This window comes from Micromonas commoda, chromosome 1 (genome assembly GCF_000090985.2).
Source record: "Micromonas commoda chromosome 1, complete sequence".
Classification (NCBI taxonomy): Eukaryota; Viridiplantae; Chlorophyta; class Mamiellophyceae; order Mamiellales; family Mamiellaceae; genus Micromonas; species Micromonas commoda.
In genome coordinates this window covers 159,184-177,335 of record NC_013038.1, presented here as the reverse complement: position 1 = coordinate 177,335, position 18,152 = coordinate 159,184, and the positions used below count along the sequence as shown (strand labels likewise).

The 18,152-nt window shown below is 66.9% G+C and overlaps 8 protein-coding genes across 8 annotated transcripts; 6 read left to right on the top strand and 2 right to left on the bottom strand.

Moving 5' to 3' along the window:
* Positions 1-3,532: 3,532 nt before the first annotated feature.
* MICPUN_51194 (predicted protein) lies at positions 3,533-4,793 on the top strand. The gene has a single exon (XM_002507395.1). It carries the CDS (start codon positions 3,555-3,557, stop codon positions 4,689-4,691), a length of 1,137 nt encoding a protein of 378 aa, XP_002507441.1. The 5' UTR covers positions 3,533-3,554; the 3' UTR covers positions 4,692-4,793.
* Positions 4,794-7,383: 2,590 nt separating this feature from the next.
* Positions 7,384-8,717, top strand: MICPUN_107454 (predicted protein). Its single transcript, XM_002507394.1, has 2 exons — positions 7,384-7,595; positions 7,661-8,717. Exons 1-2 carry the CDS (start codon positions 7,416-7,418, stop codon positions 8,588-8,590), a joined length of 1,110 nt encoding a protein of 369 aa, XP_002507440.1. The 5' UTR covers positions 7,384-7,415; the 3' UTR covers positions 8,591-8,717.
* Positions 8,718-8,888: 171 nt separating this feature from the next.
* MICPUN_71689 (predicted protein) lies at positions 8,889-9,599 on the bottom strand (the record flags this gene model as incomplete). The annotated part of the gene is made up of 1 exon (XM_002507006.1): positions 8,889-9,599. A coding segment is annotated over one exon (711 nt), but the record flags the coding sequence as incomplete, so codon positions are not given.
* Positions 9,600-10,062: 463 nt separating this feature from the next.
* MICPUN_54850 (predicted protein) lies at positions 10,063-11,720 on the top strand (the record flags this gene model as incomplete). The annotated part of the gene is made up of 2 exons (XM_002507393.1): positions 10,063-10,293; positions 10,567-11,720. 2 exons carry the CDS (start codon positions 10,063-10,065, stop codon positions 11,647-11,649), a joined length of 1,314 nt encoding a protein of 437 aa, XP_002507439.1. The 3' UTR covers positions 11,650-11,720.
* A 417-nt stretch (positions 11,721-12,137) lies between these two features.
* MICPUN_54849 (predicted protein) lies at positions 12,138-12,683 on the top strand (the record flags this gene model as incomplete). Its single annotated transcript, XM_002507392.1, has 1 exon — positions 12,138-12,683. One exon carries the CDS (start codon positions 12,138-12,140, stop codon positions 12,681-12,683), a length of 546 nt encoding a protein of 181 aa, XP_002507438.1.
* Positions 12,684-12,750: 67 nt separating this feature from the next.
* Positions 12,751-13,599, top strand: MICPUN_54848 (predicted protein; the record flags this gene model as incomplete). The annotated part of the gene is made up of 1 exon (XM_002507391.1): positions 12,751-13,599. The coding sequence occupies one exon, from the start codon at positions 12,751-12,753 to the stop codon at positions 13,597-13,599; it is 849 nt and encodes a 282-aa protein (XP_002507437.1).
* Positions 13,600-13,697: 98 nt separating this feature from the next.
* On the bottom strand, positions 13,698-15,539 carry MICPUN_51191 (predicted protein; the record flags this gene model as incomplete). Its single annotated transcript, XM_002507005.1, has 1 exon — positions 13,698-15,539. The coding sequence occupies one exon, from the start codon at positions 15,537-15,539 to the stop codon at positions 13,698-13,700; it is 1,842 nt and encodes a 613-aa protein (XP_002507051.1).
* A 359-nt stretch (positions 15,540-15,898) lies between these two features.
* MICPUN_54846 (predicted protein) lies at positions 15,899-17,974 on the top strand (the record flags this gene model as incomplete). Its single annotated transcript, XM_002507390.1, has 1 exon — positions 15,899-17,974. One exon carries the CDS (start codon positions 15,899-15,901, stop codon positions 17,972-17,974), a length of 2,076 nt encoding a protein of 691 aa, XP_002507436.1.
* Positions 17,975-18,152: the final 178 nt, after the last annotated feature.

Sequence of the window (18,152 nt, the reverse complement as noted above, 5' to 3'; positions counted from 1 at the left end):
AGGCAAAGGCGTACCTCAAGGGCGTCCTCCGCATGCTCTACGACGGCCACGAAGGCGACGCGGGAGCGCGCGACGGCGATGACTCGGTGACCCCCGCGTCGACGGCACCCCCGCACCACCCCGAGGGTGCCGACCTCGCGCCGGAGACGATGACGCCGCTCATCGAACGCGCGGGCGCGGGTCCCATCGAACGATGGGTCAAACTGACGGACGATCCCGCTCGGGAGACGGTGGTCGCTCGATACGTCGCGCATTCGCCGCTGCACGCCGACATGCACGCCGGGGCGGGCGCGATGCCGCCGACGCCGGGGCTACCGCCGACCCCGGTCAACGCGGTCGACGCGGCGGGACCCGCGGCGAACTCACAGCCGACGACGAACTCACAGCAGCCGGCGAACACGGCCGGCGACGACGACGGCTTCGCCTTCGACGCTCATTCGGCGCCCGCGGAGGGGAAGATGTCGTACAAATCCATGCGCGCGCAGCAGCAGACGACGCAGACGATGCGGCGTGTTCCGAACGATTCGGCACCCGATTCGGCGCCGTCGATGCTGGACGAACTTCGCCAACTCAAGGCGCGGTTCGAAGCGTCCGCCGCGCTCGACGGAATTCCCCCGTCGGCAACCCCCTCGGCAACCCCCTCGGCAACCCCCTCGGCAACCCCCTCGGCACCCTCGGACGCGAACGCGCCGAAAGATGCGGCACCCGAAGCCGAGCGCCGATTCGCGGGAGGATGGGACGAGGACGTCAGCCCGGACCTCTCGCCGCTTCCCGACGACGCGGACGTCATCGGGGATCTCTCACCGGAGGTTTCCTTCCGGGCCGCCGCCGACGACGACGACGAGGACGACGACGAGGAGGAGGAGGTCTCGATCACGCCCTCGAGGGCGCTCGCGGCGCAAGGCACGCCCACCTCCAAGCCCCGCGTCGGCGCCTCCGTCCCCCACGCCACGCCGCGATCGCCTCCTTCCGGAAACTCGGCGGCGGCGTTTGGCGACGGAACCCTCATTTCGAAGCCTTCAAAGCGGGTCGGTCCCGGGTCCCCCGCGGGACCCCTCGACCTCGCCCCGTCGCCCCCGCAGGCGAAGTACACGGCAACCCCCTCGGCAACCCCCTCGCAATCAACCGTCATCAAGCCCCAGGTCAGGGAGGCGCTCGTCGCGCTCGACCCCGTCGCGGGATCAAACGTCCCGGGGCAACCCGCCTGGTCCGCGGTGATGACCGCGCAGGTTCGCGCGGCGCACGCGCGCAAGGAGGAGGCCAGGGCGAAGGTGGAGGACCTCCTGGGCGGCGGGTTCGACTACGACGCGTTGCGCCAGATGGCGAAGCGCGCGCACGAGGAGCTCCGACATGCAAAAGACGCGGGGGGTTCTTTGACGAGTTCGCGAGGGTTTGAACTCGGGACTCAGTCAAAATCCACCCGTCAAAATCCTCCCGTCTTCGCGGCTGGCGCCAAGGCGTCGACGCTCGCGAGGAGCGGCGCCCAGCGTCAGGGCCCGTTCGCCCGCGGCGCCGTGTACGCCCCGCCGCCTTCGCACAGGGGAGTGCGGGGTTTGGACGACGACGCCGCGATATACTTTGAGGATGCGGTTCTTAACCCGGCGCTTGAACTGGACCCCGACGCGTCCGTCGAGGGGTTCAGGGCGGCGATCGCCGCCGAGGTGTCCGCGCGCATCGCCGCGAGCAAGGGCGCCGTCAAGGCGGAGGCGACGCAGCTGTACAAGGCGTCAGCGAGCGGCGCGTACGCGTGGCGGGGCGGGCACGGGAGGGCAGAGTTTGGCGTCCATACCTTAGACGAGACGACTTTAGACGGCGGGAGAAGCCGGGCCGGACAAAGAAGCGCCGCCGAGCCCACGACGGAGTTTATCGTCGGCGATGGATCGATTGGACGCGCCGGTGGTAAAAAGCCCGCCTTTGGCGTCGCGGAGGGGCACTACACTACCCAAGATCCGCGTCCCACTCGGGTCGTCCGGTCGGCGGTAAAAGGCGGCAATCACGGGTACCCCGACCGAAGGTTCGTCAAGGGGAAGTGGGCGCCGCCGCCGCCGCGCGCGACGACTGCCCGCGAGGTGCCCGCGAGGTCCAAGTCCGCGCCCCCCGCGAGGCCAAAGGGTCCAACGCTCGCCGCGGACCGACACGGCCGGGACTCCGGAGTCGCGCGCCGCCGGGCGGGCGGCCGACGAGTCCGGGAAGGCCGCGACGGGTCGTCGCGCGATCGCTTCTCCGACGGGGAGGATTTCGTCGAGGACGAAGAGGAGGAGGAGGAGGAGGAGGACGAAAAGGAGGACGGGATCACGGCGACGGTGCGAAGGGCCGCGGCGATGCGCCGCGAGGCTGCCGCGTCGCTCGCCAGGCGCCGCGAGGAACGCGCGGAGCGCGCCGCGAGGGCTCGAGCCGAGGCTGAGCTCAGGCGAACCGCCGAGGCGGAGGCTTTCGCGGCTGAAGCCGAAAAGAGACGCGAAAAGGCGTCAGAGGAGGCGAAGAAACGGCTGAAACAACGGCCCGTCGCGTTCGGCGGGCGCGTCGACGTGCCCAAGGGCCCCGGACCGAAAGAGTCTCGGACGGAATCTGGCGCCCCTTCACGGACGACGGACGGCGCCCCCCCGCCCAGGGACGAGGACGGCAAGCTGATCCCCCGCCCCTTCAAGCTCTCCGAACCCAAACCTCGCACTCGTCGCCGCGGAGGGACCGACCTCGAGGGCGACGAAGACGAGGACGAGAACATCGCGCCCCCCCGCGATCCGGATGTGTGGGAATCACCGGAGGAGGAGAAGGCGAGGCTGGAGAAAGAGGCGAGGAAGAAGGAGCTGAAGGCGCGCAGGCGTAAGGAACTCGCGGAACGGGCGAACGAATACGGCAACGTTCGCGCCGCGACGTTGACGTCGAAGGGTGCGAAAGGGTCAGCCGCGAATACGCCGCCCGGCGGCCGGACGGATGCTAAGGGACGTCGCAGCCTCCAGGAGACGTTCGCCGAGGCTCGAAGGCACAGAACCGCGGAGGCGGAGCGAAACGCGGAGCGCGCGCGGTCCAGGGAGACGCTCAGGCAGAGCGCCGTCGTCGCCGCCGCCGCGCAAGTCGCCGCTCCCGCCATCGCCGCCGCGGAGGCTGCGCAGCGCAACGCCTCCGCCGCAGCCGCCGCCGCGGCTAAAGCGGCGCAAGCAGCCGCCGCCGCCGAGGCGCTGATGATGGCGGAGGCGCGGCGATTACGCGAGCGGCGCAAGCGGCTCTACGCCACTTCCGGACGGACGGACGGTGAGAACGGCGCGGACATCGACGCGGACATCGACGTCACTAGCAGCTGGGGAGCGAACGGCGCTGGCAGAACCGACGCAGTCGGCGGCTCCTTCGACGACGCGGTGCCGCTGATGGCGTCCCTGGGCGACGGGGAGCTTCACGCGTACGCGCCGGGCCGCCCTCGCGCGATTAGCCCGCGACGTACTGAGCGTGTGGAGTCCGGCAACCGCGAGGCTGAGCTCCCCGACGCCGAGGGTGCCGACGCGCCGGTGCCGAGCCCCAGCCCCGAGAAGGCCAAGGAGAGTTTGGACAACCTCGGAATGGCGGGAGATTCGCGAGTCTCAGACGACGGGGTTTCCGAGTCGCGAAAATCAGACGCGCCGTCGCCCATCGCCGCGGCGCCCACCGCGGCGACCCCCTCTGGAGGAGACCGCCCTCCTCCGGGTGGTGACTCACCGGGCGGGGGGGGTGCCGACCCGGGTGCCGACCGATCCGATCCGAGCGCGTTTGAAACGTCCATCGCGAAAGACGCGGCGGCGCTCGCGGATGCGTTGCCGCCGGAGACTGCGGACAAAGTGGCGAAGACGTCGAGGCGCGTCGCGGAACGGCGAAGGAGGAACACGAACGCACAGGGCGACAAACACGGCGCGACAGCGACGAACGGTCAGTCGCCGCCGACGCCGCCGTCGCCGAGGTCTCCCGCGGTGACGTGGCGGGTTGGCGCGCGGGCGCTGCCGGCGCCGCTGCGACAGCCCGTGTTTGAATCCGGAGCAAATCCGGGTGAAGCGGGTTTGGGGGGCGCGTCGGATCTTCCGGCGCGTGAAGTTTTGGGATCGGCTGGATTCGAACCCGGGACAAACGTCAAATCCCGGGCGGGCGCCGTCTTCGCCGTCAAGGCGGCGGAGGCGCGCGCCGCCGCGATGGCCGAGCTCGCTCCGGCGGAGCTCGGGGTTTCCGCGATGGACGCGTCCACGTCAGCATCCACGTCAGCGTCCATACAGTCAGCGTCCGGCGCCGAGGCGAGAACGCCCGCGGCTCCCAAGTTTCTGCGCGGAGGCGACCTGTACGATTACGTTCCCCCCGAGCGCATCGTCGATCCCGCCGACGACGACCTCGACGACCCCGACGGCTCGGACGACGACGACGATTGGCTGAGGCGGGGTTTGACCGCTGATTCGTCGGACTTTGACCGAACGGCGTTGACCGACGGGGCCCGCCCGATCGGCGGCCGGAGCGAGTCCACCAACCCGGACCTGTCGCTGACGAGGTCGGCCACCGCGGCGATCGCCCGCGAGATGACGGCGGGCGCGGGCGGGCGTCATCGCGGCGACGCGAGGTCGCATGGGTTTTACATTCGACGATCGCACCCGGAGGGGCGCGCGGCGCTGGCGGCGGCGCTGGCCGCGGAGGAGAGCGACCTCAGCGACGTCGCCTCGAGCGTTGAGAGCCTCGAGTGAGCGACGCTTCGCGTTCCGGGTACGACCGCGGTCTGTCGTAGCATAGACGACGGCGGCCACTGTCCATAGACTAGACTACCATCCATCGTATCCGCACATCACACGACGCGACGGTTTATTGAATCGAGCCGTTTGAATCGGAATCGCCAGCCGGTCTCGTTGTTTCCGTTCGTCGCGAGTTCCGAGACGACCGCGCGGCTGGGGACGCCGAACCCGCGCACATATCAGACGCGCGGGACTGTACATACATCCCCCCGCCCGCGTTCTTAGGTCACATCCGCCGCGCGCCGCCGTCGTCGATCCGCGATCGCACCGCGTCCATCGCCGCGTCCCGTCGCATCGGAGCCGGTGAAGAAACAGTTGAGCGAATCTCGACTTTGACGAGATCCGACCCTTCGCACCGTCCGAGAGCGGCCGAGCATGAATATCCTCTCCCCACTGCGCGACGTGAGCAACAACGGCGATTATGCCACGCCCTCGCCGGGCGCCAAGGGCAAACGATCCCGCATGTTCGGCGCGGCGTCCAAGGACGAGAACAAGTCCGCCGCGGCATCCAGGATGAAACCCCTCGCACCGGGGAAGGATTCCGCGGACAACGCGTCGTCGTTGCCCGGGACCGCGGCCCCACCGTCGACGCGCGCCCGCGCGCCCCCGTCGACGTCCCAGAAGGAGAACGCCAAGGCTGCCAAGCGCACGTTAGCCTCCCAAGCCAAGGCGGACGCCCCGCTCAAGCTCAGCGATGCCGCGCTCAGAACCCCCAACGGCGTCGGCGAGGAACTCGCCAAGGTCAACTCGCAAAACGCCGCGCTCCGCGAACTCAACAACAAACTCATCGCGCAGCTTCGAGACGCGCGATCAGGCGCCGAACGCGCCACCGCGCAGTCCGCGACGGAAGCCACGAGGCGCGCGGAGGACGGCGAGAAACTCCGCAAGGTGACCGAGGAGAACGCCGCGCTGCGATCGCTCAACGAAAAGATGATCCTTCACCTCCGAACCGCGAAAGCCGCTCAAACGGATGCCGACGCCAACGCCGCCAAAACGTCGGAAGCTCGCGCGTTCGCCCTCGACCAACTCGCGCGCGCCAACGAGGAGTCCGCCAAGCTCCGGGAGCTCAACGACCGGTTCGTGCGCGAGCTACGGGACTCGCGGAAAGCGACGCGAATCTCCGCCGCTCAAATTGCCGCGGCGAACGCCAAGGCTACGGACATCGCCAATCAGATGGACGCCGCGAACGATCAGAACGCTAAGCTCCGGGAGCTCAACTCGCGTTTCATCAAGGAGCTTCGCGAGGCGCGTAACGCGACGGGGGACGCGGTGGCGGCGGCGGAGAAGCACCGCGACGCGGCGGACGCCATGGTACGCGCGGCGCGACTGGAAAACATGCAGCTCAAGGCGCTTCGCGATCAGCTCACCGGCGAGCTCAACGCGGCGAAGAAGGCCACGTCCGCGGCGGAGGCGGCCGCGGAGAAGCGCGCGGTGGCGGGTGCGGAGGCTGCGACGCTCGCGGCGGCGGATAACGCGCGTTTGCGCGACGTCAACGTCGAGCTCGTCAAGGCGCTCAAGCTCGCGCAGAAGGAGTCCAAGGATTCGCAAAAGGCGCTCGTCGCGGCGGAGTCTGCCACCGCCAAGGCTAAGGAATCGTCCTCCGCGCTCCAGGACCTCAACTCGAAGCTCGTGGGCGAGCTCAGGGTGGCGCGCAGGTCCGCCAAGGAGGCCAAGACTGCTTCGGAAGAGAGCGCCAAAGCCGCCGCGTCGGCGCGAGAGATGTTCACCAAAGTCATCGAGGAACGCGCCAAACTCTTGGCCCTCAACGACGCTACCCTCGCCGAGCTTCGCGCCAACCGCAAGCACTCCGACGACCTCCGCCACAAGCTCAAGACCTCCGAGGAGACCGCGCACGCGATGCGAAACCTCAACGGCCGATTCATCGATGAATTAAGAAAGGCGAGGGACGAGGCTAAGGAAAACGCAAAGGCGGCGTCCGAATCAGCGTCGAGGCACGAGAACGTCGCTAAAGACCTCCGAGAGACGTCCGAGCGCAACGCCACGCTCCTGGCGCTCAACAAGCGCCTGATTTCCGAGATGAAGGACGCGAGGGCGGCGAGCGCCAAGTCCGAGTCGGTGAGGCGGGAGCTGGAGCGCCAGAAGCTCGCCGCGGAGTCCTCTGTTCGAACCCATCGAGAGGCGGCGAACAAGCTCAAATCCGATGTCGACGCCAGGACCAAGGACCTCGAGCTCGCCGCCAAGAAGCTCGCCGCGAAGGAATCCGCGCTCGCCAAGGCGCAGCAGGAGCTCGCGCGAGCCGACGCCGAGGTGGCGGCGGTCAAGAAGACCAACGAGGCGCTCAAGGCTGTCAACGCCGCCGACGCGGCTGACCACCAAAAAGCCGCGACGAAAGCCGCGGCTGACTTTGACGCCGCGAAAAAGGCACGCGCCGACCTCGAAACGAGGCTCGGCTCCGTCGTGACAAAGCTCGAAACGGAGCGCGCCAAGCTGAAGGGGGCGCGCGAGGAGGTCAAGGCGCTGGAGAGAGATCTCAAGCGAGCCGCAGAGGAACTTCGCGATTCTTGCGCCAGGTTGACCGAGGCGTCGCTGGCGCTGAGCGCCGCCGCCGCCGATAACGCCGAGAAGGACGCCGTCGTCAAGGCGCTGCACGCCAAGGTTGCCGAGCTGGAGGAGAAGGCGGCCGCCAACGCGGCGCGATCCAGGGACGAGCTCGCGCAGATGGCCAAGGCTAACGCCGCCGAGGCTGAAAAGAACGCCAAGCTGACCAAAGCCATGGCGGCGGCGAAGTTCGCCGCCGCGCACAAGCATCAGCAGCATAAGGATGAGAAAGGCAGGTTAGTCGCGCAGGTGGACGCCGCCAAGACCGCCGCCGACGCCGAACGCGCCGCCGCCAAGCAGGTGAGTTTATTTTGAAGGTATTTGCGTGGGTGATTCGACTGACGAGAGCGGTTTTTTGTTTACAGGCTAAGATTCTCGCCGACGCGGCAAACACGGAGGCGCGCAAAGCCGAAGCCGTCGCTAAGCAGGCGAAGGCCGAGGCGACTCGAGCCCGGGAGGAATCCGACGCCGCGAAAGTCCAGGCCGCCGAGGACGTCGCTAACGCCAAGGCGATCGCCGCCGACGCCAAGAAGGAGGCGGAGCTCGCGCTCAACGCCGCCAAAACCTCCAGGCTAGACGCCGCCGCGGCGGCGAAGAAGGCGATGGACGCGCAGCGAGAGCTGGCGCGCGTCAAGGACGCCGCGTCGAGGGCTGAAAAGCTCGCGACCGCGAAGATGCAGGGCGCGGATCGAAAGACGGCTCAGTTGATGGCCAAATCCGCGTCTCTCGAGCACGAGAAAAAGTCGCTCGCCGCCGAACACGCTGAGACCAAGGCGACGCTTCTATCCGTCGAAGCGGCTTTGGCGTCCGCCACCGACGCTTTGGCCAGCTCCGAGGCTTCGAACAAGTCCATCAGGGCCGCGGACGCTCAAAAGTACGCAAAGGAAGTGGCCGCCCTCAACGCCAAGTACGACGCGAAGACGGCCCAATTGGCGGTTGAACTGGCGTCAGCGAAAGCTGCCAACGTCGCCGCGTTTGAACTCGCCAACACGTTGCGGGCGCAACACGCCAAGGAGTGCGCGAGGCACTCCGCGGAACTCGCCAAGGTGAAGGACGTGGCGAAGAAGGCGTTGGACGCGGTCAAGTCCCGGGAGGCTGACGCGGAGCGCAGGGCCGAGCGGCTTCACGAGGAGGTGATGGCGCTGAAGGTTGCGGCGGCGGAGGCGCGAGAGTCGCTCGCCGCCGCCGAGGGTAACGTTCTCGACGCCAAGAACTCAAGGGCGTCGGCGGTGCGAGTCGTCGGGCTCGTGAGTGTCTTCTCCGCGTATCTGGTCCTCAGCGTCAAGCGCAAGTGAGCGATGAGACCCTCGGAGAACAACAACAAGAAGAAGAAGAAGAACAACAACAACAACAAGAACCGTGTCCGCCGCCGTTCTTTCCGCGTTTTCACATCCATTTTTATCGTACAACCTCATCACACCCGTCGTTATTAATCCGAGTCGGTCGCGCCGAGTCTCGAACCCGCGACCGCGGAGTACCCGGCGAAACCCTCACCGGCCGCTAGCTAGCCAACACTTCGCAGTCCCACCCCTCGCCGGCGCCGCGCCACCGCGACCCCGACGCGATCGCTTCTCCAATTTTGGACCCGCATCCCAAAACCCCATCCGCCGTCGCCAACGCGTCCACCCGTCGGTCCCATCGCGCCATGGGAACCTCACCGGCGGGCAGCACCTGCGCGCTGAACGCCAACGCCACCAGCGGCGGCGGTTCGTATCCCGACGCTTCGCATCGGTCAAAGTATCGATCGACAAACGCGTCGTAGTACCCGCCGCCGCGGCCGCACCGCGCGCCGGCCGAGTCGAACGCGAGGCCGGGCATCAGGAGGACGTCCAGCGGTCGCGGGTTCGATTCCGGCACGTCCCAGAGATGTTCCAGGTTTTGCCGCCGCGTCACCCCGTCGGCGAGGAACTCTTTGGGTTCCATGATGCCCATCGTCTTTCGCTCCAAGTCGTCGTCCAGGTTACGGATTTGTAAAAATCGCATGGCGGGCCTTACACCCTCGGATTCCCCATCCTTTTTGGCGTCGTCGACGATGGGCACGTACACCTCGCAGTTCGGGAGACCCAAGGCGGTTTCGAGTAACGGCCGAGTGTCAACCTCGCGGAGCTTCGCGCAGTGCACGTACAGCCCCAGGCGCACCGGCCGCCCCCGTTCGGGCGGGTTCTCGGTTGCGAAGATTTGGAGCGTCGAGAGGAGCGCCTCGCAGATTTGCGCGCTCTCGGTGCTCATCTGCTCCTCGGTGAGCTCCTTGAGCGCGGCGCGGACGCGCTTACGCGTCGCCTTCTTGCGCTCGATCAGATCCTCCGTGTCTCGGTCGTCGATGCGGGCGTCGCCCCCCGCCGCGGTCGCCATCGCGCGCGCGAAAGCGCCCCGGTGGTGCCGATGAAACCCGACGGATTTGACGCAACAACCGCGCGTCGCGCCGGGTCCTCCGGCGGCGCCCCTCGCCGACGGCGGCGGGATCGACGAGCGCGCCGCGAGCGCCGGCGGCGATGCGAACGACGATGAGCGCGGCGGGGCCGACGACGATACGACCGCGCGGATGATCAAACGGGCGGCCCGCGGGCGCATGGACCGGGTGCCGAGCGGCTGTGCGAACCGAGGGTTCTCACGTCAGAGTCCCCAAACTGGCCAGCTGGAAAATGAGACTCGTCCACCGGTGGCAAAAACTCTTCGTCACTGCGATCGACGCGCGGCCGGGGACGGGGTCGGGCGCGAAGAGAGAGAGAGAGGGGGAGACGACGAGGCGGGCGCGGGCGAGCGCGCCATGGTGTACTCGCGGTTCCTCGAGCTCCCGTCGCTCGGGAGCGCCCCCCACGGCCTGCTGCATCGCACCGCGGCGCTGTCCAATCCGCTCGACCCGGTCACCGCGAGTCTGGAGGCGAAGTGGCTGGGCGTGTCCGAGCTGGTGCTGAACGCCACAGCCGAGGCCAAGCGGGCGGGGGTGACGACGCCGCATCCCTACGCGGAGAACAGCATATGCTTCGTGGAACCCATGGTGAGTCGACGCGTCGCGCGCTGAGGGGACGATACGCCCGCGTTCGGCGCCGACGCGACGCCGCGCTCGGCCCTCCCAATCGCGCTCCCGTTTTCGCTTTTTCCAACCAGACGCGTAACACCCGGTGGAGTCGAGACGAGTTTCACGAGTCGTAAACCTCCAATTCGAACCCGCGTGACGCGGAAAATGACACGAGTTTTTCTCTCGCCGATCGACGTTCCGAGACCCGCGGCCGCGCTGACCGAGCTCCCTCCTCCCGCGTCTCCTCCGCAGGCCCCGTCGCACGGCGCGGAGGCGGTGATGTTCATATTCATCTTCGGCGTGGTCCTCGGCGCGGTGCCCCAGTACCTCAAGCTCATCCTCCTCGCGTCCAGCGAGGGCATCTCGTTAGTCTCCCTCGCGCTCATGAACGTCAGCAACCTCACCGCCACGCTCAACATATTCATCCTGCACTTCGAGCAGATCAAGCAGTGCGTCAAGCAAAACGCACCGGAGTACAGCTTCGACGCGTGCCAGGCGAGCTTACTCACCTTCTACTACACCCTGGTGTACACCCTCCTGTGGTTTCCCCTCTACCCGCTGGCCGCACACTTTTGTTCCAATCGCAAATCCGAGGTGTGCGGCGTCGTGCAAACGCAGCGGCAGCACGCGTGGCAGGGTTTGTTGGCTCACTTGGTGCCGTGCGCCATCCTGGCGGCGCCCGTGTTGAAGATGGCGGCGTCCAGCGGCGCGTGCCACGAGTACGAGGCGTACGCTTTGCTCTTGGGCGTCGTCAACGCCATCCTGGAAGCGACGCGGTATCTGCCCCAGGTGTACGCGAGTTGGTACTCGATGGGAAGCGGTTCGCTGTCGTACCTGCGCTTGTTGCTGAGCATCGGCGGCGGCGTTGGGGCGACGGTGCAGAAGGCGGTGATGCACGAGGACGTGAGCACGTGGTTCCCGCCCCTGGTGGGTCACTCGTTGGAGATTGTCATCGTGCTGATGAACCTGTACCACGACATGCACGGCGGCAACGGAGGCCGGTTCAACGGGGGCGAAAACGGCAAGGCGGAACCCGATTCGGGTGGTAAGGCGGCGAGCGGGGGGGATGTGGAGAGCGGGGAGGCGGCGCCGCTGATCGGTGCGCATCGCGCGGCGGAGACGGAGGCGATGAACAGGGCGTTGGAGCGGGGCGAGAAGGCGGCAGCTGGTGGAAAGCAGGAATTGGGAAGTAGTAAAGGCGAGGAGGAGGATCACGGGGACGAGAGCTGGATTGACGAGCTGGAGGACAAGGGGGTGGTGGATGGGTGCGGGTACTGCTGCGAGCAGATGCGGACCAACCCCAAGTTTCTCCGAGGGCTCATCAAGTACATGTAGCCGGGTCGGGTCCCCTCAAACACGCGAAATTTTAGCCAAGGCGTTATCATCACAGCGCAACTCGATGATCACATCGGCTCTTTTTTACCGGGAAACGGGCTGACAGGAGGGGGCATAACAACAATTGGCATAACTCATATTCCCGATCGCACCACCTCCCGCCTTCACCTCCAAGATCCGTCACGATGACCGCGGCGGCGAGCAAAGTCTTCATGGTACGGCATCCGATGTCGCGGCGGTCACGCGCGCGTTGTTTCGCGCGCCCGCGTCGCAGACGTCGTTCTCGAGATCTGCATCTCCCCCAGTCACCTCCGATGACGCACCCTTCTCCCACTCGAACAAACAGACCGGCTTCATCACCGTCCGAAACATGGACGGGCTCATGAAGTACGTCCCTCCCGTGGTGGAGATCGCCAAGGCGCACGGCGGCGGGTACGTCGGCGTCAAACGGGGCGTCAAGGAGGATACCGCCGGAAGCGAACAGGCGGATGCGGTCGACCTCGCGCCCGGTGCTGGAGTTGCCCTCCGTCGACGCCGCCAAGACGTGGATCAACTCGGACGAGTACCGCGCGATCAAACCGATACGGACGGACAATTCCACCGGCCCGGTCGCGATGTTCGCCGCCAACATGCTCCCAGACGGGTTCGACACCTCGTCCTTCGGCGCGTACATCTCGACGATCAAAAAGTTCAAGTCCCCCGAGGACAAGGCGAAATTCGCCGAGACCTATCCCCCGCTGCTGAAGGCGAACAACGCCAAGTTCGGCGCCACGATGATCGCCAGGGTGCCCATGCGAGGCGACGGGTCCGATGCCTTGCTGTACTCCGAGAACTGCGAGGACATGCACCTCGCGGTGCTCATCGGCTTTCCCACGTACGAAGGCGCGGTTGCGTATTTGTCGGATCCAGAATTTGGCGTGGCGCAAACCAAGTGCAGGCTGGACACGATGGTCGGGCCCCTCGCGGTGGTCAAGGCGACGTCGCGGGCGGACGGACCGTTCCCGCAGTACAGCGGCGTGCCGCACGAGCGTTAGTAGCGGGACGGAGGCGGTTGAATCGAGAGTTACGAGCTGTTCACAATTACATGCTGTTCACAACAACATGCGGTTCACCAGTTCACGCGCGCCAACACCCAAGTTCATCAGATTGGATATTTCAGGACGACGACGGGCGAAGCGTCGGCATCTCGTCGGTCGTTCCGCGCCGTTGAAAAACCACCGCACCGCCCTCGAGACCGACATGTCCGCATCGTCCATCCTCGTCGCGAACCCGACGTCACCGGCGTCCGTCTCGCGCCTGACGCAGCGCGCGTCCAGCCGCGGCGCCTCCCCGATCCACGTCGCCTCTTCAAGAATGATGATCCCGCGCAACACACGTCGGGTCTCAAAACTCGCCGTCGTCCCCGTTCGCGCGTTCCTCGGCTTCGGCAAGAGCAAGGAGGAGAAGGCGATCGAAGAGTTCGCGGCGTCCGATCTGGGTAAGAGGGCGCTGGAGCACGCGTCGAGAGGCGGCGGGCTCGCGTCCATGCTGGAGTTCGGCAAGAAGGAACTGGAGAGGGAACACGTCCCGACGGATTCGCACATCATCGACGCCAAGACCCGCGTGCTGTGCGCGACGCTCATCAACAAGGTGGTGGACGTTCCCATCATCAACGAGGCCACCGAGCAGATCATCGCGCTCAAGGCCGTGGACGTCGTCGCGGATCACATGGAGGCGGAGCTCGAGAAGGCTGGACTCGCGACGTTCTTCGACGGCGTTCGCGACATGTCCGAGAAGGATGTCGACAAGTGGGTCAAGAAAGTCGCCGAACGAGTCAACGAGGCGGTGGACCTGCCGATGCTCGACGAGACCCAGGAGGGGATCGTGATCGAGATGGTGGTGAAGCTCATCGCGCACAAGTTCGTCGAGGGGAACAAGAAGAGGGAGAAGAAGGGCTGGTTCGGACGATAGACAGCCGGGCGGCGAGCGTCCTCGCTTAAAATTAAGCCGTGTCCTACGTTTTCAATCGTCGACCCTTCACGCGGTCGCTCAGTAACGCTCAGTAACGCTCACGCCGTCGCGGCGAGTGGGACGGCCGCACGCGCAGTCGTGCCGCCGACCTTTTCCCCATCCCCATCCCCATCCTCCGCCGCCGCCGTCGCCGCCGCCGCTCCGCCCTTCTCCGCGCCGATCTTCTCGCGCGATTTTCTCGATTTTCTCGACGCCAACCTCCACGCGCGCCTGATCGCGCCGCGCGCCAAACCTCCCCGCGCACGCCGTCGCTTACGCCCCTTATCATCGTCGCCATTTACGTCGTCGTCGTCCGAACGTCCCCCTTCGACGAACCGAACGATCCTCGCGTTGACTCCGTCGGGATCCGGTTCGAGCAAAAAACCGCCGTGTTGCCACTGGGGCTGCGTGACCACCTCGCACAGCGGCCACGCGCGCGCGAACCTCTCCGCGATCTCGGCGCTCGCCACGATGTCGTCCAGCCCGGACAAAACCACCATGTCGTTCGCGCCGAGGGGCCCGCGCTCCCACGCCTCGTGCGGGAAGAGCAGCCGCTTCATCAGCTGCTGCGTGCTGGGATCCCCTTTAACGAACCACGACGCTAGGACCAAGTTGGCCATCGACATCGGCTCGTGCGGGTCCGCGCCCCTCGCCGCGAGGTGCGTCAGTAAATCGTACGTGCTTCGCAGGTGATCGTCGTGCGCGTACCGCAGGTAGGAGCCGAACGAGGGGAGGAAGCACACCGGGTCCACGTAGACGCACCGGCGAACGAGACGGCCCTCGTGCTTACGAAACGCGGTGAGAATCACCGTGCCGTACGAGTGCGCGACGAGGTCGCACTTGAACCCGACTCCTTTTGCGACGGGTGGGCGGCCCGAGGCGGAATCGATCCCGCCACCTCCGGGTTCGCCGACGGCGCGCCCGTCCGCGCCGACTTCGACTTTTGTGAACCGCGCGGCTTCTTCGTAAGACGTCTCCTCCCACTCTTTCCGAACAGATCGCGCGTGCGTCTCCGTCACGGCTCGCGCGAGAAACGAGGCAAACTCCCTCGGCGTCGGGTACCTGTGGCACCTGTCGTTCCACCCGTAGGATATGTTGGGCCACTCGGGCGCGACGACGGGGCGATCTCTCGGTAAAAAATCCGCCACGTAATCCGCGTACGGGCTCAGACCCACGCCGAGGCCGTGGAGGAACACCACCGGGTCGTGCCGGTTCGGATCTTCCGGATTCAAACCGTCACCTTTCTCCGCCACCCGAGGTCTGGACCACACGTCGCACCCCGTCTTCTCGTCGTGCGTCTTGGTGAACCCCGCTGCGTGGAGTCGATGGGAGCCGTACCACCGAGTCGCGGCGATGAGCGCCTGCATGATCAACGGCTTGTACCAGCCGCTCAGGGCGAACTTGTTCGGGCGGATGAAGTCCACGTCACGGCTCAGGCTCGCGTCCGTCTCCACCCCGCCGGTGGCGACGTTGGCGGCGCCGGTGAGGAACGACGTCATCGCCGGGTGCGTTCGTCTGTCTCCGTCGATCGATTTGGACAGCTGCGTCTCCGCCTCGGCTGGTATCGGCGATCGGACCGTCACTTCGCCGCCTCCCGCGCCGGGTCCGAGATCGACGACGAACTCCGATCGGAATCGGAGGTTGTGCGGGGGGCGCTCGAAGCTTCGTAAGAGCCTCTCCGACGTCCGCGTGACGTCCGCCGGGTACGTGCCGCCCGGGAACTCCGCGGGTTCTCGCGCGCTCAGGAAGAATTGTATCATGCGCAGCGCCGCGTCCCTCGGGATGGCCTCGACGGGAACGTCGTTGAAGGCGTCCTGGAACAAACGGCGCGGGTTGGGCTCGTGCCTCAGTTCCCTGGCGAACCACGCGCGGTGCCCGTCGTAATCGAAGCCCTCCTCCATCGTCCGCCTGTATCGGGGTATCGGGGGGGGGAGTGGGGGAAGGGCGAATCGATGTTAGTTTGGTTCTGACACAGCTGTCCATCGGTTCGAGGATCGTCGGGAGTTGGCGCGCACCGCGGGGCGTTTTCCATGCGGTGCATGCGGTACTGGTGCGACGCGAAGCTCGTGGACTCCGCGGCGACGTACCCGGCGAGGAGGTTCCTCGCGCGGAGCGCCTGCCGCAGCCTCATCGCGCCGCACCGTGCCCTAACGAATACACTCGCGGGTGACGCGGATGCCAACTGAATCAAGTCAACAACAGCAAACAGCACCTCGAAAAGACGCGCTGTCACGGCACCCTCGCCACTACCCGCGTGCGCATGGAGGAACTGGCGAGGAGCCTGGGCCTCGCGCCGGGTCCCGCGTCGTCGAGCGCCCCTCCATCGCGCGACCCCGCGCGGGTCCCGCGCCCGACCCCGCGCGAGGCCGTGGACATCCTCCGTTCGCTGGGCGTCCCGTGCGCGTCCGAGACTGAGATAGTGTGGGTGTCGGTACCTACGCCGTACCGACGCGGCCGTCTGAGGCTCGCGGTGCTGACGCGGCACCTGCTCGTGTACGCGCGCGGTCTCGACCCGCTCCAGGCGGCGTACGAGCGCGCGCTGCAATCGACGGGCGGCTCATCAGGCGGGTCGGGGCGCGCGTGGGATCTCGACTGGACCGGCGCGCTGGAAAATCTCGCGTTCGCGGCCGAGGCGTACAGTTTGGAGGACGACGACGTCCGCGTGGGCGCCGACGTCCGCGACGGGAACGGGAACGCGCGGACGACGTGGACGTCGCTGACCGCGGCGTTCGATCGATACGTCCGGTCGTTCACCGCGGACGTCTCCGAGGCCGCCGGTCGTGCCTCGTCGACCGGATCAGCCGACCGGGGGCGCGCGGCGCTCGTCAGCGTTCACTTCAGGCCCAGACACGCGTGGCTCGGCGACCCGGACGCGACCAAGAGGCGGCACGTCGCGGTCTCGCCCGACGACGTGCCGTCCATCCTCGAGCACCTCGCGAGGGCCATGCGTGTGACGGGGCGAACCCCGGCGCTGGCGTGGGCGGAACGCCCGAGCAAGACGACCACGATCGTGTACCTCAAGCCCCCGGGGCCCCTCGCTTCGTTGGTTCAATTTTTGTCGCGCGTGTGCTCGGATCACGGGCTCGTGCCGTCGCCGAGCGCGGACCGCCGATCCATCGTGGCGGTAACCCCCGCGGGGGCACGAACGCGAATGGAGACGCGCCTCACGCTGGGTCGTCACGCCGTCAAAGGCGACGCGCTGGTGATGGAGTACGCGCGGTGGGAAACCGAGGAGGCGGCGAAGGATGCAGCCAGGATGGCCGGCGCGGTGGGCTTGATGGCGGCGTTCGGCGCGTTCGGGGTCATCGCGGTCGCGGCGCTCAACGCGACATCAGCGGCGTCGCCGATCGTGAGGTACGGCGCGCCCCCTGTTCGCCGCGTTCCCGTGCGCCGACCGGGGCGGTCGATGATGGGCAGGCCGGCGATTTGGTCGTGGCGGTGGGACTTTGATTTCAATCGCGCGGGAAACACGGGACGTACGGGCGACGGGGGTGCCGACGGGGGTGCCGACGGGGGTGCCGACGACGGCGGCGGCGGGAGTCATAACGTCCCGGGTTCGAATCCTCGCGTGGTCCGCGCGGACGACCCGTCCCTCGGCTCGGGCGTCCGAGCCAGGGACAAATTTCACGCCATCTTCTCTGGAAACCTTCGAAGCGCGTTGGCCAACGCCGGGTACGTCGACGCGCCCAAGTGCCCGGCGCAGTTCGCTCTGGCGAGGGAACCGAGGGATAACGCGAATAACACGAGCGTTTCGTCGAACGGTGACGGTGTGGACGACGGGTGGACGCTGGTGCTGACGCCGGAGACGGCGTGGGCGGAAGCCGAGGAGGCGCAACCTTCGGGTGAACCTTCCCTAGCCGTCGGGGATTTTAACGTCCCGAGCGCGCCGCCGTTACCCCGCGAACCGACTCCGACCGACGCCGACGTCCACGACGCAGCGCGCGATCGACGGCGGACGGGGGAGACGACCGGAAGTGATGACTGGAACGTGAGCGGAAGTGACCGGATGTCGCGCGACGCGTCGGACTCGTTCACCGGCGACGCGAACGTTCCGAAGCATTTCTCCTGTCCCATCACCCACGAGCTCTTCGTCGACCCCGTGATCTTCGCGGACGGGCACACGTACGAGCGGGACGCCATCGCGACGTGGCTGCGACGACGCGAGACGTCTCCGATGACGGGCGAGTCGTTTCCGGGGCGACGAATCGTGCTCCTCCCGAACCACGCCATGCGGTCGCAGGTGGAGGAATGGAAGGCGATCCGGCGGTCGACGTCGGCGGCGGCGGGCGGGGAAAACGGGGAAAACGGGGACGAGAATCGGAGAGACGCGAGGTGACCCGGAGTAAACTGAAGTCGCCTACGAGTCGCTTACAAGTCGCTTACAACGGCGGTGAAGGCGAGAGACGTCGACGCGTCATCGTGAGCGGATGGTGCTTTGCTCTTTACATATGGGCTACTTGTGCCGACACATCCGAAATGTGCAGACGCATTCGGCGCTCGTCCTACAGTGGCGC

Bases quoted from the DNA above. Each gene is read 5' to 3' on its own strand.
- MICPUN_51194 (XM_002507395.1), top strand. From the start codon at position 3,555: ATGGCGGGAGATTCGCGAGTCTCAGACGACGGGGTTTCCGAGTCGCGA.
- MICPUN_107454 (XM_002507394.1), top strand. From the start codon at position 7,416: ATGGCCAAGGCTAACGCCGCCGAGGCTGAAAAGAACGCCAAGCTGACC. The intron at 7,596-7,660 runs GTGAGTTTATTT...TTTTGTTTACAG, and splicing joins AACGCGCCGCCGCCAAGCAG to GCTAAGATTCTCGCCGACGC.